At 41.0% G+C, this 10,915-nt stretch overlaps 1 protein-coding gene across 1 annotated transcript; it reads right to left on the minus strand.

Annotated features, from left to right (window-relative positions):
- Positions 1–1,269: 1,269 nt before the first annotated feature.
- On the minus strand, positions 1,270–6,089 carry LOC309502591 (uncharacterized protein; the record flags this gene model as incomplete). The annotated part of the gene is made up of 5 exons (XM_082174992.1): positions 1,270–2,406; positions 2,439–2,596; positions 3,161–3,654; positions 3,747–3,834; positions 6,044–6,089. The coding sequence occupies 5 exons, from the start codon at positions 6,087–6,089 to the stop codon at positions 1,270–1,272; spliced, it is 1,923 nt and encodes a 640-aa protein (XP_082031118.1).
- Between the last annotated feature and the right edge of the window lie 4,826 nt (positions 6,090–10,915).

Raw genomic sequence — 10,915 nt, forward strand, 5'->3', positions numbered from 1 at the left:
ATTGTATTTACATAACATACAGGATCACAATATAATCACAGTTATAATCATAGTAGCTCAAAGGAATAAAAAAAGGGAGCAAATAAGAGAGAGAGAGAGAGAGAGAGAGAGAGAGAGAGAGAGAGAGAGAGAGAGAGAGAGAGAGAGAGAGAGAGAGAGAGAGAGAAACTGTATGGGGAATAACTGGGAATTAAAAGAGAAAAGGATTCAGAAATTCTATATATGCCTTTTTGTTTCTTGCATCTTTTAGGATCTCAATATAAAGCATTGGTTCAGTTTTCAATTATATGATGTTAGGTTCATTGTTTGCACATTTTTGTTTGTGTTTATGGTGTTTTCCATACAGAATTATTCAATTAATCACCAAATTTTGCTCTAAACTCTTATTTTTATACAATAAAAAAATATCTTTAACAGATAGCTGGATCTTATTTTAATATTAATCCAATAAAAACTGCGTAAATACACGATCACAGAATAAATGTTTCATGGATTCTTCCTCTAAGTGACAAAAGACAAATGTATACTCCATTTCTCCAAACCTTGACTCAGGCTACTCAACTTTGGGATCTTAACAATGACTTTATGCCACTGTTATCATGTCAGCATGTCACCTTATGACGTTGAAAGGCTTGAAATGCACTGATTTCTTAATGTGACGTGGGGTGAAATCAGAGACAATTTATGTTTATTAAAGATATAATAGTAGGGTCAATGTAGTGACGCCTACATTTTCTGTACGATTGCATTTTTTCAGACAAAAACGGGTTTAAATGCATAAAAATATACTGAATATTTGTAGTCCCTCTCCCATGAATGACCTCACTTTAACTTTTAAAAAACCTTTACTTATTTGTTATTTTTTTGTTATTTAAAGTGTCAAAACATCATGTGGTGCGACTGTCCGGCCATAACTTCTGTTTTGAAAACGTCTTTGAAATTTCTCTAAATTTATTCAAATTTATTTTCTGCATTATTGGCATGATTTCCAAAATGTTTTGTAATCCTTTAAAAAAATTCAAAGCATTTGTATTTATATTTCCATCATAATATACAAACAAACTTTGTCCGATGATACCGACAGAGTAGGGAGTCAGAGCAGAGCCGACAGAGTAGAGAGCCAGGGCAGAGCCAGCAGAGTAGGTGAGCCAGGATAGAGCCGAAAGAGTAGGGAGCCAGGGCAGAGCCGACAGAGTAGAGAGCCAGGACAGAGCCAGCAGAGTAGGTGAGTCAGGATAGTGCCGAAAGAGTAGGGAGCCAGAGCAAAGCTTACAGAGTAGAGAGCCAGGGCAGATCCAGCAGAGTAGGTGAGCCAGGATAGAGCCGAAAGAGTAGAGAGCCAGGGCAGAGTAGACAGAGTAGGGTGTCAGGGCAGAGCCGAAAGAGTAGAGAGCCAGGGCAAAGCTTACAGAGTAGAGAGCCAGGGCAGATCCAGCAGAGTAGGTGAGCCAGGATAGAGCCGAAAGAGTAGAGAGCCAGGGCAGAGTAGACAGAGTAGGGTGCCAACAGAGTAGGGAGCCAGGACAGAGCCGAAAGAGTAGGGAGCCAGGGCAGAGCTGACAGAGTAGGGAGCCAGGGTAGAGCCAGCAGAGTAGGGAGCCAGGGCAGAGCTGACAGAATAGGGAGCCAGGGTAGAGCCGGCAGAGTAGAGAACCAGGACGGACACGAGCAGAGTAGGGAGCCAGGGCAGAGCCGACAGTGTAAAGAGCCAGGGCAAAGCCGACAGAGTAGGGAGCCAGGGCAGAGCCAGCAGAGTAGGGAGCCAGGACAGAGCCGAAAGAGTAGAGAGCCAGGGAAAAGCTTACAGAGTAGAGAGCTAGGGCAGAGCCAGCAGAGTAGGGTGCCGACAGAGTGGGGAGCCAGAGCAGAGCCAGTAGAGTAGAGAGCCAGGGCAAAGCCGACAGAGTGGGGAGCCAGGGAAGAACCGGCAGAGTAGACAACCAGGACGGACCCGGGCAGAGTAGGGAGCCAGGGCAGAGCCAGCAGAGTAGAGAGCCAGGGTAGAGCCAGCAGAGTAGAGAGCCAGGGCAAAGCCGACAGAATAGGGAGCCAGGGCAGAACCGGCAGAGTAGAGAGCCAGGGCAAAGCCGACAGAATAGGGAGCCAGGACAGACCCGAGCAGAGTAGGGAGCCAGGGCAAAGCTGACAGAGTAGGGAGCCAGGACAGAGCTGAAAGAGTAGAGAGCCATGGTGAAGCAGACAGAGTAGGGAGCCAGGGCAGAGCCAACAGAGTAGGGAGCCAGGACAGAGCCGAAAGAGTAGAGAGCCAGGGAAAAGCTTACAGAGTAGAGAGCTAGGGCAGAGCCAGCAGAGTAGGGAGCCAGGAAAGAGCCGAAAGAGTAGAGAGCCAGGGAAAAGCTTACAGAGTAGAGAGCTAGGGCAGAGCCAGCAGAGTAGGGTGCCGACAGAGTGGGGAGCCAGAGCAGAGCAGAGCCAGTAGAGTAGAGAGCCAGGGCAAAGCCGACAGAGTGGGGAGCCAGGGAAGAACCGGCAGAGTAGACAACCAGGATGGACCTGGGCAGAGTAGGGAGCCAGGGCAGAGCCGACAGAGTAGAGAGCCATGGTGAAGCCGACAGAGTAGGGAGCCAGGACAGAGCTTACAGAGTAGAGAGCCAGGGCAAAGCTTACAGAGTAGAGAGCCAGGGCAGAGCCAGCAGAGAAGGGAGCCAGGGCGAAGCCGACAGAGAAGGGAGCCAGGGCAGAGCCGGCAGAGTAGACAACCAGGACGGACCCGGGCAGAGTAGGGAGCCAGGGCAGAGCCGACAGAGTAGAGAGCCAGGGTGAAGCCGACAGAGTAGGGAGCCAGGGCAGAGCCGAAAGAGTAGAGAGCCAGGGCAAAGCTTACAGAGTAGAGAGCCAGGGCAGATCCAGCAGAGTAGGTGAGCCAGGATAGAGCCGAAAGAGTAGAGAGCCAGGGCAGAGTAGACAGAGTAGGGTGCCAGGGCAGAGCCGAAAGAGTAGAGAGCCAGGGCAAAGCTTACAGAGTAGAGAGCCAGGGCAGATCCAGCAGAGTAGGTGAGCCAGGATAGAGCCGAAAGAGTAGAGAGCCAGGGCAGAGTAGACAGAGTAGGGTGCCAACAGAGTAGGGAGCCAGGACAGAGCCGAAAGAGTAGGGAGCCAGGGCAGAGCCAGCAGAGTAGAGCGTCAGGGCAAAGCCGACAGAATAGGGAGCCAGGGTAGAGCCGGCAGAGTAGAGAGCCAGGACGGACCCGAGCAGAGTAGGTAGCCAGGGCAGAGCCGACAGTGTAAAGAGCCAGGGCAAAGCTGACAGAGAAGGGAGCCAGGGCAGAGCCAGCAGAGTAGGGAGCCAGGACAGAGCCGAAAGAGTAGAGAGCCAGGGCAAAGCTTACAGAATAGAGAGCCAGGGCGAAGCCGACAGAGTAGGGAGCCAGGGCAGAACCGACAGAGTAGGGAGCCAGGGAAGAGCCAGCAGAGTAGGGAGCCAGGGCAGAGCTGACAGAGTAGGAAGCCAGGGCAAAGCCAGCAGAATAGGGAGCCAGGGAAGTGCCAGCAGAGTAGGGAGCCAGGGCAGAGCCAGCAGAGTAGAGAGCCAGGACAGAGCCGACAGAATAGGGAGCCAGGGCGGAGCAGGAGGAGCAGAAGGTGCAGGAGATCAACATGATAGAGCTGAAGACCACGATGGAGCCGGCAGAGCTGAGTGAGAGTGACCATCATTAAAACATTGTGTGACTTGTGTCGCAGTAGACCTTCTGTTGGCTCGGACCAGACGGGGTAGCCTTCATTGCCCTCGTGCCTCGATGAGCACAACAGCCTGTCGCCGGGTTGTGGTGTGTTCCTCCTCGGACACCATTGGTAAATTCTCACCACTGCTGCCTGAGAGCAACACACAAGCCTTGAGTTTCAGAGATACTCTGACCCAGTCGCAAATCAGCTATTGTTAAAAGTCGCTCAGATCTTTATTCCTGCCCATTTGTCCTGCATCCAAACACACTGATTGTTTGCTCTTCTTTTTTTCTTTTTTTTTGGGGGGGGAATATCAACATTTGTGAGATTTAGTCAATTACAACAGTTTTGAGGTTAATTGATCAAATGTTTTGGGTCTCTGGAATATATTGATAGATGATGTTGTATTATGTTGAATTTCAAAGTTTTTGAAAGATTTCTAGAGTAAAAAGATACAGTTTTTATTTTGAAGTAAAACGGTAAAATTAGCCCCCAAATTTGACACAGAAGTACCCTGAGGAGTGATGTGGTTGTTACTGGTGTTATTTTTATTTATTTAATACTTATTATTAATATTTTTTAAAAATCCATGAATTAGATGTATATTTCAGAAATATTCACTTTTCATTAAAACCTATAAGCTAAATGAATGAAACTTAGAATTGAATTTGAATTCATTAACATTTATTATTCATTAATATGCTAAAACTAATTTGAGAGTTGTCATGATTTAAATATGTTTATATTCATATGCCTGCATATAAATATAAATACATGTACAGTGCAGTGGTGGTCAGAATTAATGGCACCCCTGGTAAATATGATCAAAAATGGCTGTAAAAAATAAATCTGCATTGTTTAGAGTAGAGAGTAGAGAATCTTTCATTCAAAAAATTCGCAAAAATCTAACTTTTCACTGAAGTAAATGATTGAAAGTGGGGGGGAAATCACATTATGAAATAAATGCTTTTCTCCAAAACACGTCGGCTACAATTATTGGCTCCCTGTTATTAAATACTTTTTACAACCTCCTTTTGCCAAGATAACAGCTCTGAGTCTTCTCCTATAATGCCTGAAGAGTTTGGAGAACACCTGACCAGAGAGATTATTAACTATATTCTTTGGTTTTACTGATGATTCAGGGAATTTGGCCTTTGTGTTTCCTCATATTTAAACTCCTGTGAAACAAGAAGTCATAGCTGGACAATTTCATGTTCCTAGTCACCCTGGTGTGCTAAATAAAGGTAAATATTAATGAGAATATACTTCAGAGATATTTTACTCGTAAAAAATTCTAGGGGTGCCAATAATTATGGCCAGCGTGTTTTGGAGAAAAACATTGATTTCACAATGTGATTTCCCCCACACTTTTAAATATTTTACTTCAATGAAAGGTTAGATTTTTGCAAATTATTTTAATGAAAGAGCAAAAGGATAAACAATGCAGATTTATTTTTTACAGACATTTTTGATCATATTTACCAGGGGTGACATTAATTCTGACCACAACTATATGTTTACCAGAAGGATCTCTTTGACAGGGACTTTGTGACCGGTCATTCTGCTGTGTTTTGAATCATGTGTAGAGGTTTGATTGCACATGATGGAAGTCCAGCCAGAAGAGCATTGAACCCATTTGAAAGCATCAACAATATATTTCAGGCAACAAGATGTATATCATATTCTGTCAGCTTTGCAGCTTCACCATACAACAGGCTGACATCTGAAATTATAGCATTGGATTACATTGATTATACTGTATGTAATCAAACAATAATTTGTTGGTCTATTATTATTAGCAATTTCTGTTTAGAAATGACATGATATTGTGCTAATCACCTGAACACACTTCAGTCCCCTGTTCACAGTGATGTGGTGAACTCTACCTTTGGCTCGGTTATTTATAGGGTTTGTTTTTTTGTTTTATTGCTCTATTATTTCTCTTACACCCATGACCTGTGGTAGAATGATATATTTCTCTGAAGAAGGACACTGAACTACATTTGATGCAATTTGAACTGATTTACATTTAATTCAGTTATTTAGTCAGAGAGACGCTTCGACATCTTTAGCTGTGAGTCCTGTCCACCTGAGACACAGAAGCTGTGGACCATGAAGAGGACCTGTGAAGTATCTCTCTCCTGTCCTGGAAAGGTACAGTCCTCCCTTTACTCACAGGACACAATCTGTGTGCCAAACCCAAACCACCAGGGGGCGCCGTGAGCTCAAAGATGATTTAACTAGCATCACAGAAGCTTTAAAGCGAGCCTCCTAATGCTGCCCTGAGCAGGGAAGGAGACCCGTTTTATCTTGTTTAATGTATGTCAATAGAGGAGAGACTTATGCTGAATAAACTGACCTTGTGGGAAATGATCATATCTGAATCGACAGATAAACTTCAACATGCTTATGAATATATATATATACTGGTTCAATATACTTATATAACAGTTTTATTAATCTCATGCCAAAACGTCTTTCAAATCCCTTCACTGATATTTTTGTTTAGTACCTGTATATAATATTTATCTTATTTTCCACATTTATATCTCTTTACACAATGAATGTCTGTATTGTCTATTTTAATAGACCTACTTAAATACCATACGTTTTGTAAATACCGTAAATGCCCAAAAATCATGCAAATAAAGCTTTGATTCTATACGAATCTATTAGGTGGCAATTAATGAATCAATTGAACATGTTGCACTATCTTATTTATTTATTATTTACTATATTATTTAATTTTTGCAAGTCATTAAAAGGCTACATTAGTAAGTATAATTATAAAGATGCAATTAGAGGTGTTGAAATGATAATAATAGATAATACGAAATGTTAAGTAAAGAGATGCATGAAATGAAAGGGAAAATAAAGCAAATATATAACAATGAATAGAATAATATAACCATAATTATTACTAATTTATGTTCTTCTTCTTTTAACATATACTGATAAATTATTCAAACTTCATTTTCAATGCTGTCTCTTAGGGCTGGGTATCGATACAGATGTCCCGATTCAACTCCGATTCACAAGATTCAATTCAGTGAATTCAGTGATTACATTTTCACTGGCCTCACCACAAAAAAAGTAATAAATGAATAAAATAGTTGTTGTTGTTTTTGACCCATGTATCCTTGTACTGTAAAGAAGGTTATGACACCCAACATTTTAGATACCTGTGAAATTGAACAAAACCTAAACTTAGACAGAGTGAGCCTAAGCGGGCCACACGATGGGCTAATGAAGCCCTGGAGCTCTGCCATCTTAAGCCTTCAAAACCTGTTCTCCAGAACCGTGATGGCCCGTCTGCACTCCTTACTGGAATCCTCCTCCTCCATCTACTCCATATAGCACATACTCATCCAGCTCCAGCTGTCCATCTCCAGCTGACTGAAACAGGCCTTTTCTAATTCCTAATTTAAGACATTCTCTGCTCTTTCCTAATGGATGATACTGGAATTTGGCCAGTGTTACACAGTGAAACAGGACATCATAGTTCACCACTTCACTGTACTAAATCACTGTTAAACTTAATAAATGGATCATATATATAGCACTGTATAGTTAAATTTTTACTCATATGAATTTCTAAAGGTGCCAATAAGTGACATGGTTTGCAGAAAAAAACGATTTTCTCTTTTCTTTTCAAATATACTTAATTTAAAGGTTGGATTTTTGTGAATATTTTGAATGAAAGATTAAAAGGAAAATAATTTTGCTTATTTTCAACAGCATAATTTAAAGTCATCATGAAAGGGAAGTTGTGCTTGTCTTTTCTCCTCTATTGTGTCGTTTATCCGAATGAAACGCTTCTGGAACAAGAACAAATGTGGGCGGGGCTTGATTTTGTCCATGGGGAATTGATTGGATGGTTGTGGGTTGCTATTGGCTGATCTCATGTGAGTGACAGGTTATAGCCACGCCCTCGTCATCAGAGAAGAGTTGCTGCAAGAGGAAGTTATTCTGATTCAAGATTACCAGGAACATGAATTTAAAACAATTATCATATGCACCGATAAATCATTTAGAATAAAGATTCCATAAGAAATAAGAATGGTCTGGTCTGTTTTGATTTCATAGTGACTTAGTAACAAAATTAAAGCTGCAGTCCGTACCTTTTTTGGATTAAAAATTATCAAAAATATTTTTTTAGCAAGTACATAACCAGCCAGTGTTCAACACTGCTTGCCGTAGCTCGACTCAAAACGGTAAGCTTGTAATAATGTTTTTAATTCCAGGTACTGGTGGATTTCTGCGGGAAATTCAAGCATATCTGTACCTAAAGTCACATCTGTCCACATAAGTCAAGTCAAGTCAAGTTTATTTGTATAGCGCTTTTCACAATACAGATTGTATCAAAGCAGCTTCACAGTATTGAATTTAAATAATACAACAAAGTTTGTTTCAAGAGGAATTTATTGATTGATCAAATTAAATTAAATATCCCCAAAATATCCCCAACTGAGCAAGCCAAAGGCAACAGTGGCAAGGAACCGAAAAACTCCATCAAGTGACCTAATGGTGTCCTAAAACTCCATCAGGTGACCTAATGGAGAAAAAAAAACCTTGGGAGAACCCAGGCTGGGCCAGTTCTCCTCTGGCATTTATGAGCTAGAGGCCGGATTGTAGTTTGAACTGTAGGATTATATGAATGCCTGGCTGAAAAGATGCGACTTTAATCTAGTTTTAAACTGGGAGAGCGAGTCTGAGCAACGAACAGTATCAGGAAGACTATTCCAGAGTTTTGGAGCCAAATGTGAAAATGCTCTCCCTCCTTTGGTGGTTCTGGATATCCTAGGTATGACCAAAAGCCTTGAATTTAGTGATCTTAAAGAGCGCGATGGATTATAGGGTGATAGAAGATCCGTTAAATAGACTGGAGCTAAGCCGTTTAGGGCTTTATAAGTCAGTAGCAATACCTTATAATTAATACGGAACTTTATAGGTAACCAATGCAGTGATGATAAAATCGGTGTTATATGATCATATTTTCTTGATCTCGTAAGAACTCTTGCGGCGGCATTTTGGACTAACTGTAGCTTGTTTATTGAGGATGCAGGACAACCAGCTAATAAGGCATTACAGTAATCCAGTCTCGAGGTCATGAATGCATGAACTAACTTTTCTGCATCAGAAACTGATAGCATATTACGTAGCTTAGCAATGTTTCTAAGGTGGAAAAAGGCTGTTTTTGTAACATATGAAATATGATTTTCAAAAGACAGGTTGCAATCGAGTATAACACCCAGGTCTTTTACTGTAGAGGATAAAGTAACAGGACATCCTATGATGTTAAAGTTGTATTGTGCGAGGTTTTGTGGGCGGTTTTTTGAACCGATAAGTATTACCTCTGTCTTGTCTGGATTTAATAAAAGAAAATTACGCATCATCCAATCTTTTATATCTTTAACACACTCTGTCAATTTGGAAAATTTAGCGTTTTCATCCGGCCTTGATGAAATATATATTTGAGTGTCATCAGCATAACAATGGAAACTAATTCCATGTTTCCTTATAATATTTCCAAGTGGCATCATATATATTGAAAATAACAGAGGGCCTAATACAGATCCCTGCGGCACTCCATAGTTTACTGGAGTTATGATCGATTTTTCTCCATTTAAATAGACAAAATGGTAGCGGTCAGATAGGTATGATTTGAACCAGCTTAGTGCTTGTCCTTGAACACCAGTATCATTTTGTAGTCGATCTAAGAGTATTGTGTGATCTATAGTATCGAACGCAGCACTAAGATCAAGTAAAACTAGTATTGAGATACAGCCTTGGTCAGAAGCTAAAAGTAAATCATTTGTGATTTTAACGAGCGCAGTTTCAGTGCTATGATGCGGTCTGAATCCAGACTGAAACTTTTCATAGATCTCATTTTGTTGCAAGAAAGAGTCCAGTTGAGCGGACACCACTTTTTCTAATATTTTAGACATAAATGGAAGATTTGAAATGGGTCTATAATTTGCTAGATTATTATGATCTAATTGTGGTTTCTTAATGAGAGGTTTTATAACTGCCAGTTTAAATGTTCTTGGAACATGACCTAGAGATAAAGACGAGTTAATAATATTGAGGAGAGGCTCTTCCACTACAGGTAACACTTCTTTCAGTAGTTTAGTTGGTATAGGATCTAATAAACATGTTGTTGTTTTAGATGAAGTGATAAGTTTATTTAACTCTTTTTGTTCTATAGTTGTAAAGCACTGTAATTGTTCTTGCGGGGTGATAATTGAAGCTGAATTATAAGGCGCGATTGAAGATTGAACGTTTACAATTGTGGTTCTGATGCTTTCTATTTTCTCAGTGAAGAAGTTCATGAAATCATTACTACTGAACTGTAACGGGATATTTTGTTCGGGTGATGTCTGTTTATTTGTTAGTCTAGCCACGGTGTTAAATAAAAACCTTGGATTATTTTGGTTGTTTTCTATTAGTTTGCGGAGGTGCTCAGCCCTGGCCGCTTTTAGGGCCTTTTTATAACGTGACATACTGTCTTTCCACGCGATTCTAAAGACCTCTAAATTAGTTTGTTTCCATTTACGCTCTAAAATACGGGTTTCTCTCTTTAAAACATGCGTAGTATTGTTATACCATGGTGCTTTATTTTTCTCTCTGACCTTTTTTAATTTAATAGGTGCAACCACATCCAATGTTCTAGAGAGAATGGTGCTCATAGTGCTAGTTAGTTCTTCTAGTTCATCTGTTTGTTTGGGTTCAGGCAGCAGCTGAGACAGATTAGATAAGCAATTTGAGAAATTATCTATGGTGGATGGAAGGATTGTTCTGCCTGGTCGATAACGCGACGCCGCATGACATATTACAGCAGTACGTAATATGCAAGTTACCATGTAGTGATCAGTGACTTCATCACTTTGTGGAATGATATCTATATCGGTTGGATCGGTTCCATGTGATATAATTAAATCGAGTGTATGATTAAGACTATGTGTTGGTGCGGTGACGTTTTGCTTGACCCCAAATGAATTTAATAAATCTGTAAACGCAGCTCCTAACGCATCATTTGGATTATCTACGTGTATGTTAAAATCTCCAACAATTAGTGCTTTATCGACATTGACTAATAGGTCTGAGAGAAAATCTGCAAACTCTTTTAGGAAATCAGCGTAAGGCCCTGGCGGTCTATATACGGTAGCCAAGGCTAGAGATAATAGGGATGTTTTTCTAACATCTAAGAGCGTAACATTTAGTACAAGTA

The sequence above is a fragment of the Leuciscus leuciscus genome, assembly GCF_965113295.1.
Source record: "Leuciscus leuciscus genome assembly, chromosome: 7".
Taxonomy (NCBI): domain Eukaryota; kingdom Metazoa; phylum Chordata; class Actinopteri; order Cypriniformes; family Leuciscidae; genus Leuciscus; species Leuciscus leuciscus.